At 32.2% G+C, this 20813-nt stretch overlaps 1 protein-coding gene across 2 annotated transcripts; it reads left to right on the top strand.

Annotated features, from left to right (window-relative positions):
- Positions 1-46: 46 nt before the first annotated feature.
- On the top strand, positions 47-20381 carry LOC143063961 (large ribosomal subunit protein mL45-like). 2 transcript variants are annotated; one of them, XM_076236427.1, is made up of 8 exons: positions 47-192; positions 3367-3483; positions 4082-4223; positions 4761-4825; positions 13590-13741; positions 14372-14426; positions 19207-19356; positions 19829-20381. In XM_076236427.1, exons 1-8 carry the CDS (start codon positions 136-138, stop codon positions 20078-20080), a joined length of 990 nt encoding a protein of 329 aa, XP_076092542.1. In that variant the 5' UTR covers positions 47-135; the 3' UTR covers positions 20081-20381. The 2 variants fall into 2 exon arrangements, with proteins under 2 accessions (XP_076092542.1, XP_076092541.1); XM_076236426.1 differs by having other exon boundaries at positions 101-196.
- Positions 20382-20813: the final 432 nt, after the last annotated feature.

The raw sequence follows: 20813 nt of genomic DNA, 5'->3' as shown, positions 1-20813 counted from the left end.
TTATGTTTAAAATCAAGTTTTTTTAAATACTAAATAAATTCAAGCCTTTGCAAAACTCGATTAATTATCACATGGTTGTCTTCTTGGGTTTTAACCTATCGTTTTGAAGAAAAAAACCAAGACATTGAATCTGTCATGGCTGCGCCCATGGCAAGAGTATTTTGGTCATCAAGTTATGCTAAAATTCTAAATGTTGGTAAAAATTTAATAGTTGTTGTTGTTAACCAAGAATTAAATGAACCCATCTAGATATATGAGGTAGCCGAGTTGGGACAACTCATGTCATGGTTTGTCTTTAGCACAGCCACAGACTCAGTTCCAAACTTGTTAAATTTGTATGTCTGAAGTCAGTGAAGTGGATATCTGGTCCGTTCGCCCTAATTACGCATTATCCCTGGGTTCGTTCGACCTACTTTTAAAAAAAAATAATATGAGGCAGGTATTACCTAAGAAAGGCGATGAAATCTATGATTTTTTTTTTTTTGGGACTTCAAAAATTATCTGTTGAAAAAGATACGGAAATATTGTAACGTTTACGATTTTGGTTCTGTTGTTAGGGATATTTACTTGTGACGTTATTTAAGTTATGGCGTCATGTTCAATGTAATCAAAGAAACGCGATCATCGGGTATATGTTTCAGAAAAAATAATGACTTACCTGGATTTTGACATGCACATATTTTCAAGTCTGCAGAAGATAGCAAAATAAACAAACACACAAGTTTCATTTGATACGGTCCACTCAGTTACACAGTTTAAACCACCTATTGTTTACAGGTGTATATTGTCCATCTATTTCCATTTAAATCAATACTACTCACAACATCAATTATATGAGGGGAGCTTCTCAAACGTGTTCCCAACTTAGTTTATTTTTGCACCTTCTGCCGTAATGACAAAAAATGAATAGCAAAAGCTAACAAAACCTTTAAACAGACTTATTTAGAAGGGAAAGAGTGAAGTCACGATACTGTTGTCAGGTCATTAAAGATTGCATATTTTGGTTTTAATATTGATTCTCTTATAGGGTCTTTGCATTGGAATTAAACACATTTATTCTGAAACCAGTTGTTGGAATGACACGGGTTAATTTAACTTATGTTCTTCTCATATATTTTATGATAGTGTAATATTAAACCCCAAATGACAGGGCTTTCCCTTGAAATTGAAGTAGAAGGGTCAATTAAAATTATAGGCGGCTGTATAGCTGTAAGCTTGGTGCCTTACGGCAGGGGGTCTGGGCCCCCAGAAGCTCTGGCATAAATAGAGCTAAATCCTGCATTCTCGCAATCTCCTGGCACCTTATTTCAACTTTCAAATGACCGTTTTTTATGTATGAAATTAAACAAAGAAAAAAAAATCTTGAAGAAATTTCATTTTTTTATGTTATAGTTTTAATTTTTATTACCTTATGCTTAAAATTCATTTACTTTTGAAGGAGTTTTATTTATATAATAATCCGGCTTGTCAGAAGTCTTGATCGATTTATTTTGCATAACTATGTGCATTTGTAAACAAATGACCCCCCTTTTCTCTCTAAAAACTGTTACGCGTATTTAAATCATACAATTATTTCTCAAGCATTGACAGAAAATTGATATATCCTCTGATTTTCTCTTTTTTTTTGTAAATTGTTCAATAAGTCAGATACATAAATCATTTGGAAATGTTATTTATTTGAGGTCGAGTCGACAATATTCTACTTTCGGTTTTGACCTTGATTCTCTGAACACCATGTGGGCTTTGAAAAATTAAATTCAAAAGATACTGTTTTCCAGATTCTGAACAATATGATCTACTACACTTTCTTTAATTTGACTGATATTATTCCATAACATAAGATTGTCATCCTATCTGATTGTCTTCACGTTTTAAAAGCAAAAAAAAGCCAACGTGTTAATGATCATCGGAACGTCTCTATTGTTATCGTTCAATGATCACCGGAACGTCTCTCTTGTTATCTTCGAAAAGAAACGATGCATTCTGACTTTAAATAGACAACCAATCAGTGACCTGAATTCATGTGCACTATATTTAGCCCAAGGTAAACACTGACTTTTCATCCCTTGTTTATCGCGACTTTGCGACAATACGTCTCTCGGCTGGCTGTAAACATTTGAAAAAGATCTTTTTTTTCTTTTTGAATTATATTTTTGTCAGTGAAGTAGCCGGCACTTGAAACCACCGCAAACGACGGATTTCCGCCGGCTACTGGCTTCAAAGGAAAGCCCTGAACTGGAGGGATTGTGCTTGATGATCATATAATTAGGACATAATATTTCTTTTAGACGAAGGGTCCACATGAACCTTTTTTTTCATATTTTTCAACAGTAATAGAGGACTTCCTTATAAGTGTACTCAAGTCAATAGTGATATGGCCTTATTTTATGGCTAGATTCCACATTTGAAGCATTCAATGTGGATCTCTTGGCTGACCCTTGTAAGCTTGCAATAAGATTTTTAATGGAATTTATTTTTCTATAAAAAAAAGAAATATGTGGTATAATTGCCAACAAAAGAACTCTTCACAAGAGACCAAATAACACAGAAATTAATAACTATATATAGGTCACTGTATTTTGAATGTGAATAATTTTTAATCCTGTTTTAATTGTAGGGAAGACTTTAAATAATAGAGAAAAAAGTTTTTATCATCTTTCCATTATGTCCATTTTTGTTGAAATTTTCTAATTTTCTCATGTCAGATTAGTCATTGTCTTAATTGTTTTTTATTCAACATGTTCAAGTTTTTGAAGGAAAAAACATCAAAACTACCTGTATAGAGTTTAAATAACTAACATATTGATTATTTGATGTGGATGAATATTATTTTCTATTCCAATGTGATAAATTTAATGATGACTGCATTCATCTATTTCAAGAAATAACTAAAAGTTGCGTGCAAAGATTTCTGCTGCAACATCACACTGGTATGAACTCTCAGGGTCACATCTGATGCAGTGGTCTTGTTAGCCCAAAATAGAAGGGCGCAGCGCCCTGGGTGCCCTTATCAGCGCCTTTCTGCCCTGACGACTTTTCCCCAAAAAAAACTTGTGCCGCTTTGGCAAAGTACTGGAAAAATTGCCTTTTGTCTCATTTATACCTTATCACTGATTTAATGCTTATAACAAATTTGTGCTCCTAAATTATTATCTATCTTTGAAAATTTTTATAAAAACTGGTTTAACAAATTAATGGAGATTGCAAGGCTAATCTCGAACGAATGAGTTGTTGTATTAAAAACAAATATGGAAGAAGGAGGAGTTTAAGATTAATATGGAATGAAGGAGGAGTTGTTAGACAAGTCTGGAATGGAAGACTTTTAAAAGAAGGAAATCAAAAGTTGATATCTTTTTTCTATTTCAGAAATTTAGACCATTAAACTGTTATGGAGAAGTTTGCACGTCAGCATTAGTGATACAAAACAGATCAAAACACTGGAATCCAAAGTTCAAAAAAGAAAGAAGACAAAAGTTTATGAAGGTGCTTTATCTAATTATAGCCAAAACATAGATATCAGTACAAGGGAGTACAAATATCAGGGCGCTGTAGTCCATGGCATCTGAATTAGCCCTTGGATACAGAAATTTTGTATATCTCTTCACAATGACGTAGATGTTAATGCATTAGAATTTTTAAGTTTCATCAATGCAACAAACTGCTGATGATTTTATGCTAGAGTTTTCTGTCAATCTATTGAACTTTATTTTACTGGATTATGGATGACACAAACATCCTATATTTATCCTAAGCACTTGATTGCTTCATTTACTCTTTCCTCTGTAAGACAACAACAAAAAATAATCTCCCCTCTTTTTCATATTTAAATGCCAAGTTGTTCCACAAGAGGATCTAACAACACTATTCAACAAGAAACAATCTATGTTTTAGTCTCAATTTGCAAAAGGGAAGATGTCAGACTATTTTGTTTTAAAGAAGAGGGAAGTTTTAATGACATTAGCTTAAGCTTCCTGTTGGTTGGTGACGTGAAATGAACCTAGATTCATGTTTAATTGGTACATCTGCATTTGTGTCTTTTTTTTGTTATTTTTTTTTCTAATTTAACGATTTCTTTATTCAGTTTGAACTCCCTAATTATGAAGAGCAAACAAAAGGAAGAAAGGAAAAAACTTCCCTTGATGAAGAAAGAAAAAAGATGAAGAAAGAGGGAAGAAAACATCCTTCTTCTTTTAGTGTGAAACCAATAAGCATATCATCAACATGTGAGTCTAATTCAGCTTTGTTTTAATGGACTTTTCTTTAAAGATATGTTTGTTTTTAGACACAGAATAATCTAGCATGCTTAGAAGCACAATGTGGCGATACAAATGTAAAAACTAATACATATATGTATGTGTTCCGGAAACAATGAGTATTTGGGTCATTATTAACAACTTTGCGTAACCTGGAACAGTGTTGTAACATAAAAACATAGGAACAAATTATGAATATCAGTTGGAAAAGGCTGGAATCATCAGATATTCACAAAAATACAAAAAAGATAAGTTACTGATCTCAGAGTACTCATAGACTGGTAATTCTGAATTGTTTTAGTACTAGTGAAAATTAACTGATTTGACTTTTGATTGGGCAGATGTTATTTAGGAGGAACAGTCAGACTGTATTATAATTTATTAGGATGTTAGAAGAATTTCTGAAATTTTTCATTCAGTATATTATGAGTAAAATGAACAACTTATATAAATAAAATCTTGTTCAGACTGGTTTTATGCTAATATGATGATTTCATTTAATTTTAGCTAATGTCTTAGAGCAGTATGTTCCTCCGGAAGGAGATGGAAAAACATCACTTATTTCAAAAACAGTAAGTTCTTTGATTACTTAATTTTTTCATGTAAGCATATAAGCTAAGTTTTGATTTTTATGGATTTGTTGTAGAAGAAACAGATTATTCTGCTTATTGCTTATGTCAACCAAATTGTAGTCTATTAATAGCTGTTTTAACCTTGACATTTGACCTAGTGACATAAAAATCAAGAGGTCTTTTTCATCCACTTTCCCTCAATTTTGTATCTATAATATAAAATTTGTAGACAAAAATGTTCTAGCTGGTTTGTTTCCAAGATGACGATCGTCTGAAGTATTAGATAATGATGAATAGTTGTTGAATGTAATGTACTTTAAAACTTCATATAGTAATTGCTGTAGTGTACGGTAGCTTAGATAATTAAACCCAAAATAAAGTTACTGTACCTGGTTCCTTACAGTCTACATTTGTAAGCAGACGGAAATGGTTTTTATACGACCACAAAAAATTTTGCGGTTGTATATTGGTATCATGTCGGCGTCGTCCGAAGACCAGTGGTTTCCGGAAAATGACTTTAGTATAAGTAAATAGAAATCAATAAAATTTTAACACAATGTTTATAACCACGAAATGAAGGTTGGGATTGATTTTGGGGGTTATGGTTCAATCGGTTTTGGAATTAATGGCCCAAAGGGGCCCAAAACAAACATTTATCTAGTTTCAATAAGGACAATAAATTGTGTAGAAGTATTTTAATTACTCAGAAATTGTACCACAAAGTTCATACCATTAAGAAGAAGAGTGGGATTTATTTTAAAGGTTATGGAGCAAACAGTCTAGGAATTAAGGGCCAAAAAGGAGCCAAACACAAGCATTTTTGAAGTTTCGGGACAATAACTTATTTTTTACTGTATGGATCTCTCTGACATTGTACCTCTAGGTTCCATATAATGAAGGGAAGGCTTGGTGTCAGTTTGGGGTTAATATCCCATAACATTTAGGAATAAGGTACCAAAAAAGGGCCAAAAAGAAGCATTTTTCTAATTTACAGACAATAACTTGTGTTTAAGTGTATGGATCTCTCTGAAATTATCCTACAAGGTTACTTACTACAAAGGAAAGGATGTGATTGAGTTTTGGGCTTCTTGCTCCAAGGGGGTTTCAATAAGTGAGGGGCTGAAAAAGGGGCCCAAATAAGCATTTTTGTAGTTTTCAGTCAATAAATTGTGTTAAAGTTCATATATCTCTCTGAAATTTTACAAATTTTCCATACTACAAAGGGATGGTTATAAGGGGTAATGGATCAAATCCTTATGCAATTAGGGGCAAAAAAGGGAGGGAAACAAGGGTTTTTCAGGTTAAAGGACAATTTAGACAATTTAAAAGCAGTGTAAGGGAGGTAGTCCAATTCCAATTAAAACTTGAAGAATACTGTTATATATATGTTTGATTACTTGATTAACTCTCTTACACTAGAAGTTACTGTTAAAATATTTATTTTTTACCATGACTGTAATTTATTTTATATTTTGATAATTTATGATGTATTTGAATGACTTTATTGTTGCCAACTTAATTAGAAATTTGAATTGAGATTAATTTTGGAATAAGGGATGGGGGAGTTGAAAAAAAATGCGGAGGGTTGGGGGTAAAATTTTTCTCATGTCAGATTTCAGAAATTAAAAAGAATTTTTCTTCAAATATTTTGTTGTTGAGGGGATATATATTCAACAGCATAGTATATTGCTCAAAAGCAAAAAAAAAATATTTTTAAGTTCATTAGACCACATTCATTCTGTGTCAGAAACCTTTGCTGTGTCAACTATTTAATCACAATCCAAATTCAGAGCTGTATCAAGCTTGAATGTTGTGTCCATTCTTACCCCAACTGTTCAGGGTTCCACCTCTGCGGTCGTATAAAGCTGCACCCTGCAGAGCATCTGATTGTATCTGACTGACTTTTGTTTGAGTGTTAGCAGTGGAAAAAGGAGAAATATTTCTTGTATATTTTAGTCTTATATTTTAAAAATATAAAGAACTTTCTTTACTTGAATAGTTACTTTATTAATTTTGACAAATACTCCTTTGTAAATTGAAAAAGCAACCTTCCTGTATAAATTGGGAAGAAACATTGTTTTTGAAAAATGACGCTTTCAGCGGCATGTTTCTATACTAGTGAACTGAACTTCCATTACATTTCTCTGCCTACCGCGCTTAGTTCGTATTTACTTTCCATTACATTTCTCCGTCTACCGCTCTTGGTTTCGTATTTACTATTTTACATTTAAACTGGAATTTGCTTTTATTGTGTAGTAATCAACCAGGAACCAGTTTACATACCTCCGGTCCTTCTTATTACCAAAAAGATCGAAGTGTAACAACCAATGTTGTTAAGATACTCATAAATCTATATTTCTAACTTTATTGATTATGTGAAGTAAAACTAAAACATTGTTAAAACATTAAAAATCTATAATTAATCAGGGAAAACTTGATAGTCTTTTCTTTTTACAAACCACTGCCTTTTTTATAAGAAAATATAATGTGTCCGTGTTGGTCCACTTTCTATTGGTTATAAGACAGATCGAAGTACAGGACATCCGACTCAATCTTTGTTTACAAAGTTACAACAGTAGAGTCTGTAACAGACTAAACTGGACCCCTGTTGTGTTCACTTATTGCTACACTGACAACAGGAATGGCCTAAATCCCGTGGTCAGAATTCTGACCACGGGATTTAATAATTCGACGAGACTAGTACATCATGGGCTATGTTTAATTATGTATTATACTGATAGCAAATCAAAGAAAAATTAGCACATTTATTACCCTACTGAGTTCTTAAGGGAATAAAAGATGCCGTCTCAGTTTGTCAAGAACATGTAAACACGCTCGTTGGTCATTTATCTGCGCTACTACCATGGGGTAAATTAACAGATACTTGTTTATTTTGCGGCATTGCAGTATTAACATTTGAGGTCAATTTCCTATCACTTTAATTGGCCAATTTTATTAGCGAATCGTTGAATTTGTAAGACTCATCCAATTAATGCCAATGTGACAATAGCTCCAACCCGTTCCTTCGGTGCGAAGCTATAGATAGAACGGCGGACCAGTTTAGTAACAGACCGTATCTGTATGACATGTGCATTGAAATGTGCATAAATTGTCGATATCGATGGTGGTTTTAATACAACGGTTTTATTGGCAGGGTGGGATCGTTCGCCCTGATCGGCGCGATCACTGTCTTACAAAATTCTAGTCAAATCGGCACTTGGTTAAATCGGCACCTGGTCAATTCGACACCCGGTATAGTCAAATCGGCATCTAGTCAAATTGGCACCTGGTTAAATCGGCACTTGATATAGTCAATTGGGCACCCATGTTAGATTTGTTTAATATATATTTTAACAGTATTTTAAGCAAAAACAGTAAAAATAAGGAATGGGTTGTCCAGAAATTTTACAGTATTTACCCAAGAAAAGGTAGATAAGGAAGGGATTGGCCAGAAATATTAACCTAATTTTATCATGTTTATTCAAATTTTTAAAGGTTGAATTATTTATATTTATTATTGGATGCCTAATTGACTTTAAATAGGTGCCGATTTGACTAGATGTCGATTTAACCAGGTGCCGATTTGACTTGTACCATATTATTAAGGCCCTAAAGTGAGTTTGAATATTGTACGGTGTTTTACTTGGCGGAATGTTAATACACTCACAGTAAGAGTTATTCTTTACTTGCTTTTCCACAATAATTGTTTCGTAGTATTCTTTGAATTTCTCGGCAGTTATGGTTCTCTTCGGACATGCTTTTAAGAGGAATTCGTCTGGTTCAATAGCGTGAATCAGCCCCTCAACTTCTTTGTACATAAATACTAACTTTGGCTTGAACGTTTTGTTCGTCCTTGTCTGGAGATCTTGTTGTAGTTCCAGTTTGGCAAGCATTTTGGAGACTTATCCATCCTCTTTTGACTTGTAATCTCTGGTGATAAATATTGCCGCTTGACATGTTTATTTGTGTTACCGGGTAGGGGTCACATACGATGGCTCCATATTAAATTATGAGATCAATTCCTAAAGGTCTAGTTCATTATCCAATCTGACACAAATTTCAATAACTGGAATGCCACCCAAGTTGAATATATGGTGACCCACTATAACAGCATAATTACTTGGGATTGTGTTTAATACCATGATGGTTCAATGGCATAAACTTAAATGGAGACAAAATTTAACATGAAAGATTGTGGATTAGTGTAAAATAAAAAAAAAACTAGCTTACTATAATATATGGTTAAAGAATGAATATCAAATTATATGGGTCATGGGCAGAGTTGTTATAAAATATCAATATGGCAGAGAAGTGGTTTCAAGTTTCATATAAAGGGACCTGACTGACATGAAATAAAACCAGATGCTCCGCAGGGCGTAGCTTTATACGACCGCAGAGGTTGAACCCTGAACAGTTGGGGCAAGTATGGACACAACATTCAAGCTGGATTCAGCTCTAAATTTGGATTGTGATTAAATAGTTGACACAGCATAGGTTTCTGACACAGAATGAATGTGTTCTAATGAACTTAAAATTTTTGTTTTCTCTTAGAGCAATTCACTATGCTGTTGAATATTAATCCTCTCAAAAAAATGTTTGAAGAAATTTTCTTTTTTATTTATGAAATTTCAAATGAGAAAAATTGAACCCAATTTTTTTAATCACATCCCCCTTTCCCTTATTCCAAAACTAATCTCAATTAAAATTTCTAATGGAGTTTGCAACAATAACTACTCATTTAAATACATCATAAAATATTAAGATGTAAAAAAACTGCTGTTATCGCTGAATGGTAAAGATTATTTTAATTTATCAGTTGGTAGTAAAAAGTGAATATACATTGTATATTGTATATAACAAAGATTTAAGTTGATTCTGGACAAAGAAAGATAACTCCAATTAAAAAAAAATCTTGCTATTGCACAATATTTTGCAATTAGATATTTCTTGCTTACTATTCTGGACAAAGAAAGATAACTCTAATTAAAAAAAATTTGCTATTTCACAATATTGTGCAATTAGATATTTCTTGCCATTGCGCAATACTGTGCAATTGAAAAGACTTGCTATTGCACAATTTTTAATATAATAATTTTAGATCCTGATTTGGACCAACTTGAAAACTGGGCCCATAATAAAAAATCTAAGTACATTTTTGGATTCAGCATATCAAAGAACCCCAAGATTTCAATTTTTGTTAAAATCAGACTAAGTTTAATTTTGGACCCTTTGGACTTTAGTGTAGACCAATTTGAAAACAGGACCAAAAATGAAGAATCTACATACACAGTTAGATTTGGTATATCAAAGAACCCCATTTATTCAATTTTTGATGAAATCAAACAAAGTTTAATTTTGGACCCCGATTTGGACCAACTTGAAAACTGGGCCAATAATCAAGAATCTAAGTACATTTTTAGATTCAGCATATCAAAGAACCTAACTGATTCATTTTTTGTCAAAATCAAACTAAGTTTAATTTTGGACCCTTTGGACCTTAATGTAGACCAATTTGAAAACAGGACCAAAAGTTAAGAATCTACATACACAGTCATGACAGTTAGATTCGGCATATCAAAGAACCCCAATTATTCAATTTTGATGAAATCAAACAAAGTTTAATTTTGGACCCTTTGGGCCCCTTATTCTGTTGGGACCAAAACTCCCAAAATCAATACCAACCTTCCTTTTATGGTCATAAACCTTGTGTTTAAATTTCATAGATTTCTATTTACTTATACTAACGTTATGGTGCGAAAACCAAGAAAAATGCTTATTTGGGTCCCTTTTTGGCCCCTAATTCCTAAACTGTTGGGACCTAAACTCCCAAAATCAATACCAACCTTCCTTTTGTAGTCATTAACATTGTGTTTAAATTTCATTGATTTCTATTTACTTAAACTAAAGTTATTGTGCGAAAACCAAGAATAATGCTTATTTGGGCCCTTTTTTGGCCCCTTATTCCTAAACTGTTGAAACCAAAACTCCCAAAATCAATCCCAACCGTTCTTTTGTGGTCATAAACCTTGTGTCAAAATTTCATAGATATCTATTAACTTAAACTAAAGTTATAGTGCGAAAACCAAGAAAATGCTTATATGGGCCCTTTTTGGCCCCTAATTCCTAAAATGTTGGGACCAAAACTCCCAAAATCAATACCAACCTTCCTTTTGTGGTCATAAACCTTGTGTTAAAATTTCATAGATTTCCATTCACTTTTACTAAAGTTAGAGTGCGAAAACTAAAAGTATTCGGACGACGACGACGCAGACGACGACGACGCAGACGACGACGCCAACGTGATAGCAATATAGGACGAAAAATTTTTCAAATTTTGCGGTCGTATAAAAATCAAAGGAGTATCCCTATTTGTCTAATCTTCAATTTGAAATAAAACAAGTATAACAATATTGTGTAAATCTAAAGAAATAGAATTTGCTTCAAGTAACAGAAATAACTACATTTGTGTATGTCACTTGGAACTTATTTAATGAGTATGTAGGTAATTAGTCCTATAACATATGACCTCAGGAGCATTATTTACTATTTCTATTTACTGTTCTGATAATTTTTTTTTTTTACTATCAATGTGTCACACTTCGCATTCAAAAATTAAAAAAAAATGAAAATATCAGTATAAAAAACGTTAAAAATTGAATAAGAATGCGAAGTCATATGTTTATAGGACTAGTGGGGTATAAGAGCTTATTACAACAGGCTCTTCATAATCATTTGGTTTGAAAGGATACTAGTAGTCTGTATTCTTGAATTAGAAAAATGTAATTACAAGAAAAAAAAATACACATTAATTAGAATACTTTAGATCATTCAGGTAGTCTTTATTTAGTACGTACAAAAGAGCAGCAAGTAGTCATTGGATATTGTAGATCATATAAATAGTCTTGACCTATTTATTAGTACAAAAGAACAGCTAGTAATCATTGGATATTGTATATCATTCCAGTATTCTTGACCTATTTATCTGTACAAAAAAAACCCAGACAGTAGTCATTGGATACTGTAGATCATTCAGGTAGTCTTGACCTATTCATTTGTACAAAAAAAACATGCCAGTAGTCATTGGATACTGTAGATCATTTAGGTAGTCTTGACTCTTGACCTATTCATTTGTATAAAAAAAAAACCAGTCAGTTGTCATCTTCACTTCACACACTCATATACGAATATCAATTATATGCTTACGAGACCTGTTGCAATGTTCAACTTATTACGGTATGTGAAAATCAAGACTTGCATAAAGAATATCCCAATATTAGAGGCAGTGGCGTCATTTTTCCTCAGAGCTTTCAGCTCTTTGATTTTATCTGTTTGCATTATTTGACATACACATTTGTTCATCTATACTATTAAACGAGAAGACCTCATTTTGGGTGTCGCTTCTCTTCTTTCCACGATTAATTAATCACCATGTCTCTGTGTTCTATAGGTAACATGCATAGTCGCATTTGTCATCCATTCTTATGATTATTCAGGTTGAGTTATTTTTGGAGAAAAACAACAAAAAAGGAGTCCGGATATTGATTCCGTCATCAGACTGACTTTAAGTCATAGATAAGACTTCCGGTTTAAAACAACCAATCGTATGATAGATAACAAAAATCGAAAAATAAATAAGCCAATCAGAGAGTTCTCCATATCATGGTGTTTATATTGCAAGAACCACAACTATTATACCTCCTTAGAGAGGACAATTATTTTATGCGTTTTATCTACATGTAAACTACGATATGCTACTTTAATATATAGATCCTCTCTGTATTCTGTCTACTGTTTTCTTTGAAATTTTTTCTATATAAGGGGTCATACCAGTTGCATATATATTAAAATAAGTAAAACATGTGGAAACAATGTGTCCATAGTACACAGATGCCACCTCACCACTATATTTACTAAGTTTCGAGTTGACTGGACTTCAACTTCATCAAAAAGTACCTCGACTAAAAACTGTAACCTGAAGCGGGACAGACAGACGGACGTCACGAACGAACGAACTAACGCACGGATGTACAGACTAGAAAACATATTGCACATAAATGGGGCATAAAAATTTATTGTTGAAAGTGAAAGTAGTGATTTTGCAACAATGAAAGTAGGGTAGAGACTTGAGGGAGGCAGGGACTTCGTCATCGGGTGTTTATAAGCTCGGGATCTGGGGATTGCTCAATACGGGATCCGGGAATATATTTTTCGATTTCGGTATTTCGGGATATGAATTTCTTTAAATTCTGCATCTTGGGATTTCATGTTTTTAAGACCGGGATTTCGGGATCAGGACCCCTCCGACCACCCCTCAAATTAGCCTTAGTCGGTCTTAGTCATTTATACAAGATTCATATCCTACCATTGGCATGTTAATAAGGCTCTCAGAAGAAAAAGCACTGATGAATCCGATCGTCCTAGAAACATATTTTAATAGACTAATAACGGTCGATACATAATTAGTTACATTTATTTCATGTTTGAAGCAGTGCAAATTTAGATTTAATTTGACTTTTACCAAAAGATGCATTGTAGCAAAGGAGAATAATAATTGTGGTCTGAGGCCAGAAACACGAAAATCATTGACTTTATCAGAAAGTAAACAAATATCGAACTTTGGAAAAAGGGAGAGGGCTTTTGATACCTTTTCTGAAATTCTCCATGATACATAATTATCTTTTACAAACATCATCCTACAACAGTTCACAAGCTGTATATGCCTGCGATTTCGCGGGTGTGTTCTAGTTGTTTTTTATATTTACAGGGAGCCAAAGATAAACTTTCAGAATTTGGAAAAACTGGTAAATCTTACAATGCTATCAGAAAAATTAAACAGTTTGAAGAGCATTTCTCCAGTAAAACATTTCCATCAGAGGCAATTGAGATTTTTAAAGAAGCACAGAAACTAATTGAAGAGTAAGATTTAGTATACCGGTATATGTTATAGAAACACATGATCACCTGTCATTAGAGAATGAACAACTTGAAAGGGAAAATGATTTTTATTAAATTATGATTTACTTTTTTTTTTAAAGATTTTATAAAGAACTTCGGTAGAAATATTTCAACACAACAGTCTGCTTCGATGTCAAATAACCAACTAACTTGTGAATGAAAATACACAGACAAAAACAATTAAAATCAAAATATGGGATCAATTGAAACTATGGATATTTAAAAAATCATAAAATTAAATTTGATGTTGAACAGACCCAAAGATATGAATTGAAATGGGCTGTGTTTTGAACTGTGAAAAATTCAAAATGATTAAAATGAGGACTAATTTTTATGGAAAACTGTTTTCATTCATAAAAATTCAGGTTTTGGGGGTATTTTTGTAAATGTGAAATGTGAGAACAACATACACTAATATACATGTATCGTTTGAGATTGAGTTGTAGCTTTTCCAAAAAATGTTTAGTAATGTAGATTTATTTGGTTTGACTTTACGAATATTTTTCTTTAAAGTACCAAAGCAATTTAAAAAAGATAAGGCATGTGATTAGTGCATAAAACTTTGAAATTGATTTAACCAATATGTTTCAGTGTGGAGAAAAATGAAGACAGACTTCATGAATTAGTAACAGAATATGCCTACCCTGTATGTATATGTATATAATAATGTTCTAATAAAAAATTAATTGATTATAACACAAAACTTCTTAAAAAAGCAGTTTGTTTGTTTGACAATAGTTATAGGAGAGTTTACAACAAGGATAATGATATATCATTAATTGATAAAAGCTTTTACTTAATATATCACATACAAGGTATTTGCTAGCATCATGGAAGTAAATTCCCCAGGCAGACAAGAAATAATCAAAGTACTGAAGTACTGAACATCGGATGACCGCAGGTTCTTGTGGATGGTCAAAAGCACATGTCACAGAAACAGATCACATCTCTATACCTGAAACTTGGGTTAATTTACAGAGATATTTTTTTCTGATACAAGTTCGTGCTTGGATGATGAATAAATGACAGGAAATTCAACCTCACCGTAATAACTATTATATTGTAGTGCAAGAAATCAGTATACCTTGGACTATTATACTTATATAATAATAGTCGTAGAGAATACACTGGTTTGTTGTTATATATATATATTATTAATATTACGATTGCATGTATATCTAATTTTCATCTATTTGTATATGATAATTCTATTCTACTATTATTATAGTGCAGTGCAAGTGCATGGTGGACACTCTTCTGTAAAAAAATCAAAGCCTTAAAGGCTGTAAAAGCAATTGCTGCCATGTTAATGTTTTGGGGACTTTTATTTTTCATCTACATATATAAGAATTAAACCTAACAGGACATGGTTGTCTAGTGAAAAGCAAGAAGGTTTTGACTTTATATCAATAAAAGACTTAAGCAGGAAATCATTTTTAATATGTTTTATATTTCACAAGGAGACAACAAGTTTACCTGGCTAAAGTTGGGGGTAATTATGGATTATCCCCTGGTAGTGTTTGTAACTGGGCAATAATTACTTTTATTTATTTAATTTTAACAATTTTCATAATTAATTTAAATTAACCATTCAGTTAAAACATTTCACCTTTCGAGACGCTAATGTTGAAAAATGGGACAGAAATAAAATAACTTACAAGACATAAACATGTAAAAAATAAATATATATTTAAGCTTACTAAAAATATTTTCATAGTGTTACTTTGACATCATTTCTTAAAACTAAGTCCCACACATAATTGTTCATTTGATACGTGTCATCCTCATGCGATACGAGAAGTTTTCATGTCGCTAAATAGTCTTCTTGTCGCTTAATTTATTCTTCTTGTCCGTTCTTGACGCTTCTTGTCGCTAAAATTCTTCTTGTCGTTATTAGTGAGACCGCTATTTTTAGATTACAGGTGGTCATTTACACTACACGTATAACCTGTGTAGTGATTTTTATTTTACGATAAATTTATGAATGAACGATATTTTATGAATGAACAAGAGCACCTGACCTCTTTCTGAAACACCAATTAAACATATAAAATCGTATTTATTAAGATATAATTCAGTCAAATTTTCACCACTAAATCAACAACTGAAATGATTCCATATTTTGTTGAAACATCGTACAACCGGAGAACAGAAATCGCAGGTATGAAAATGCACTTTTTTCACTGGTGTTGAAAACCCAAAACTAATTTGACTATTATTTATGAATGACGGAAATTTAAGCGATAACAATACATCGGAGTGACCTCAAGGTCATCCTCTGTAAAAATTGGTAACAAGTTAAAAGATATCCTTAAAACTTCATTTTATAAGTATATACTTATTAAATAAGTTTAATAGATATACTGATATAATAATATTGTAGTTGTTTTGAAATCATTGTTTCTTGTACTTTTTGGTCGTATATTGGTATGATGTTGGCGTCGCACTAGTTTTCGCACTCTAACTTTAGTAAAAGTAAATAGAAATCTATGAAATTTTAACACAAGGTTTATGACCACAAAAGGAAGGTTGGGATTGATTTTGGGAGTTTTGGTCCCAATATTTTAGGAATTAGGAGCCAAAAAGGGCCCAAATAAGCATTTTCTTGGTTTTCGCACTATAACTTTAGTTTAAGTAAATAGAAATCTATGAAATTTTAACACAAGGTTTATGACCACAAAAAGAAGGTTGGGATTGATTTTGGGATGTTTGGTTCCAACAGTTTAGGAATTAAGGGCCAAAAAAGGGCCCAAATAAGCATTATTCTTGGTTTTCGCACAATAACTTTAGTATAAGTAAATAGAAATCAATGAAATGTATAACACAAGGTTTATGACCACAAAAGGAAGGTTGGGATTGATTTTGGGAGTTTAGGTCCCAACAGTTTAGGAATTAGGGGCCAAAAAGGGGCCCAAATAAGCATTATTCTTGGTTTTCGCACCATAACTTTAGTATAAGAAAATAGAAATCTATGAAATTTAAACACAAGGTTTATGACCATAAAAGGAAGGTTGGGTTTGATTTTGGGAGTTTTGGTCCCTACAGTTTAGGAATAAGGGGCCTAAAGGGTCCAAAATTGAACTTTGTTTGATTTCATCAAAAATTGAATAATTGGGGTTCTTTGATATGCCGAATCTAACTGTGTATGTAGATTCTTAAGTTTTGGTCCCGTTTTCAAATTGGTCTACATTAAGGTCCAAAGGGTCCAAAATTAAACTTAGTTTGATTTTAACAAAAATTGAATCCTTGGGGTTCTTTGATATGCTGAATATTAAAATGTACTTAGATTTTTAACCGGATTTTTGTGACAAAAATGTCTGTTATTGATTTGGGGATGTACGGCGGGCGGCCGGTCGGGCGGCCGGCAATCAAATGTTGTCCGTGCATTTACTCATGAACCATTCAACCAAAGCTTTTAAAATTTTAATATGTTGTTACTGACAATAAAATGAAGGTCAAGTTCAATAATGACGATTTTTACTTTTACCGTTCAGGAGTTATGGTTCTTGAAAGATTGAAAAATGGCGTTTCCAGTCGTGTCGGTGCTTTTACTCATGAACTGTTCAACCAAAGCTTTTCAAATTTTAATATGTTGTTACTGATGACAAAATGGAGGTCAAGTTCAATAATGTCGATTTTGACTTTTACTGTTCAGGAGTTATGGTCCTTGAAAGATCGAAAAATAGTGTTTCCATTCATGCTGTTGCATTTACTCTGACATGAACTATTTAACCCAAGCTTTTCAAATTTTAATATGTTGATACTTATGACAAAATGGAGGTCAAATTGATATTGATGATTTTCACTTTCACTGATCATCACTTATGGTTCTTGTGATATTGCTGGGACACAAATAAATGTTAATAAATCCGGTTTGCTGTCGTTGTGACAGCCTCTTGTTGATTATTGGTTCAGTTTTCAAGTTGGTCCAAATCGGGGTCCAAAATTAAACTTTGTTTGATTTCAAAAATTGAATAATTGGGGTTCTTTGATATGCCAAATCTAACTGTGTATGTAGATTCTTAATTTTTTGTTCCGTTTTCAAATTGGTCTACATTAAAGTCCAAAGGGTCCAAAATTAAACTTAGTTTGATTTTAACAAAAAATGAATTCTTGGGCTTTTTTGATATGCTGAATCTGAACATGTACTTAGATTTTTGATTATGGACCCAGTTTTCAAGTTGGTTCATAATCTGTATTGTGCAATAGCAAATATTTTCAATTGCACAGTATTGCGCAATAGCAAGAAATATCTAATTGCACAATATTGTGCAATAGCAAGAAATTTTCAATTCGAGTTATCTTTCTTTGTTCAGAATAGTAGTTGAATCAACTTAAATCATTGTTTTATACAATATACAATGTATATTCACTTTTACTACCAACCAATCTTTACCATTCAGTGATAACAAGCACTTTATTTTACATTTTAATATTTTATGATGTATTTAAGAGTAGTTATTGTTGCAAACTCCATTAGAAATTTGAATTGATATCAGTTTTGGAAAAAGGGAAAGGAGGATGTGAAAAAAAATGGGGGGTGGGGGTTAAATTTTTCTCATTTCAGATTTCATAAATAAAAAGAAAATTTCTTCAAACATTTTTTTGAGAGGATTAATATTCAACAGCATAGTGAATTGCTCAAAGGCAAAAAAAAAATGTTTAAGTTCATTAGACCACATTCATTCTGTGTCAGAAACCTATGCTGTGTCAACTATTTAATTTTAGATTTAAATAAGTTTGAAGAAGAAATCTTTAATTGATTTGTAAAATCTTGACATTTGTTTTGTGTAAAAAACCCATATAATGTCAAAAATTTGATCACAATCCAAATTCAGAGCTGTATCACGCTTGAATGTTTTGTCCATACTTGCCCCAACTGTTCAGGGTTCGACCTCTGCGGTCGTATAAAGCTGCACCCTGCAGAGCACCTGGTTGTGATTAACATTGATACTCTTAGTTATAACTAGAAATAATACTAAATGTTTAGTTCTGAAATTTTAAGCGTTAATTGCTACACTGTCTTAAGTTCAAATAAAGCGGCAGTCATTTCATGTCAAAACTAAAACTTTTCCTAAATTGTGCTGAAAAATTCAACATACCTTTAATAAATGCATATGTGAGTGCACTGGTTCCCAGAAGTTTGGTAGTCAAAAACAGGTGCTTCCAATCTGAACAACAAAATAAACTTTCAACAAGGGTCCTGTCCTTAAGCTTTTAATTTGATACCAAATTTACTCAAATATTTCACTTATTGATAAAATTTCAGCTATGCATAGAAACTATTTTGTTTAAAATATGTACTTTTTTTTATTTTCTTTCTAACTGGGCCCAAATTAGTGGTTCTATACCTAAACAAAAGAAACCCATTCCAATTAGATTGTTATGCTTTAGAAGAAAGAATGATTATTTTTACTGAATTGTAGCAAATGACTGTGGGATTAGACACTAAAACCTTGCGATGGAATTTTGTGGACTCAATTGAGCCTCCTAGAACTGTTCATTGTAGAACAACAGATTTGTTGACCAAAGACAATTTATATGCACAAGTAACAGTTAGATTTCACACAAGACAGGTAAGATGTGCTAGCTTAAGAAAGAATTCTTATGCCACATTCACTAAGGGAACGACCATTTAACTTCAAGGGAGGGGGGGGTTATGACACAGAATTAACCTCTTTCTTTATAATGATAATTAAAGGTTTTAGCAACCAATTAGTGTTGAGTAATGAAAGAGTTCAATACTCCTGCTTTGTTTTATATGTAACTGGTCATTAATTTTTAAAACAGATATATCTTTTAGTGACACTAGAAAAGAAAGAAAATTATTTTCCTATTTTTCAAAAATGATTGCAAAAGCTATATATCTCTGCAATGATAATTTGATGTTGACCTGAGAAAAATTAAAGTTGACTGTGTATCATCAGATCATTTTGTTTCTAAAATATATTATAATTAATAGATTTATTTTTAATTGCATATGAACATTGATTGTGTATTTGTGATTAAATTAAAATGAAAGTAATTAACATCCATTCCCTATTTCAGACATTAGCTATCTATGATAGGTTCGGAAGACTTACCTATGGCAGTGAAGATTTAATTAAAGACGTGTTAGAATTTGTTGTGTTTGAAAAACATATTTCTGATGAATATGCTAGCTGGAGAATTCACAGTAAAATTATTCCAAAATGGATACCAGTTAGAGATCCTTTACATAAAACTTACATAAAACCTCATATGGAACCAATCCCTGATGAGGAGGAAGATAAACCAGAAAAAGAGGCTGCCAAAGCATAGATCTTAAGAAATTATTTATTTGGTCAATATGTGCATACAAAAATCCCTAAAAGTTATAATAAAATAACAGACATAGTTTGAGTCAAAGAATAAAATGAAGATGTAAATCAGTTTACGTCTGTACATCTGGTGATTTAACCAGCTAACAGTTTTTTTTTGTTTTTTTGGTTCTAATTTGTTACATCCTTCTAGGAGTTTATTTATGTATATAAATACGTTTTTTTTACTTGTACTTTGTATGCTTTGTACATGTTTTATTTATATATGAGTTGATAAAATAGAAATTGTAATGGAACAGGAACTCATAGTTGAAAGTGTATTTTGCCATTTTAAATTTCCTCTACCTAGATAAATGCTAACTGACCATTTATTGGTTCACCTCTAAGATTATGGTGAGGATTAATCAAGCATTCTAAGAGACCATAATTATTTGTATCTGTGTGTCCATGATTTCTGCTTCTCATGCTCAAGGACAAATATATTTTTGAGATAAAAAAAATAATTAAAAAAGTGTTTATCAGACTTTACCCAAATAAATTCAAACATTATGGCTGTCATTCACCTCCAGGATATTTTTAAAAATTATATTAGTTACAAGGAAAGTTGTGAGAAATAGTCATACTTTGTTAAGAAGAATAACCTATGTTTATCTGATAGACTTTTTGGTCTAGTTGTCTCTTTGACATATTCCCCATTTCCATTCTCAATTTTATATTATCTCCTTACCCTCACT

The sequence above is a fragment of the Mytilus galloprovincialis genome, chromosome 2 (assembly GCF_965363235.1).
Source record: "Mytilus galloprovincialis chromosome 2, xbMytGall1.hap1.1, whole genome shotgun sequence".
Taxonomy (NCBI): Eukaryota; Metazoa; Mollusca; class Bivalvia; order Mytilida; family Mytilidae; genus Mytilus; species Mytilus galloprovincialis.
Note: the sequence above shows the minus strand (reverse complement) of the source record. Positions and strands in the feature narration are given on the sequence as shown.

Bases quoted from the DNA above. Each gene is read 5' to 3' on its own strand.
- LOC143063961 (XM_076236427.1), top strand. From the start codon at position 136: ATGGCTGCGCCCATGGCAAGAGTATTTTGGTCATCAAGTTATGCTAAA. The intron at 3,484-4,081 runs GTGCTTTATCTA...TTCTTTATTCAG, and splicing joins GAAGACAAAAGTTTATGAAG to TTTGAACTCCCTAATTATGA. The intron at 19,357-19,828 runs GTAAGATGTGCT...TCCCTATTTCAG, and splicing joins TTAGATTTCACACAAGACAG to ACATTAGCTATCTATGATAG.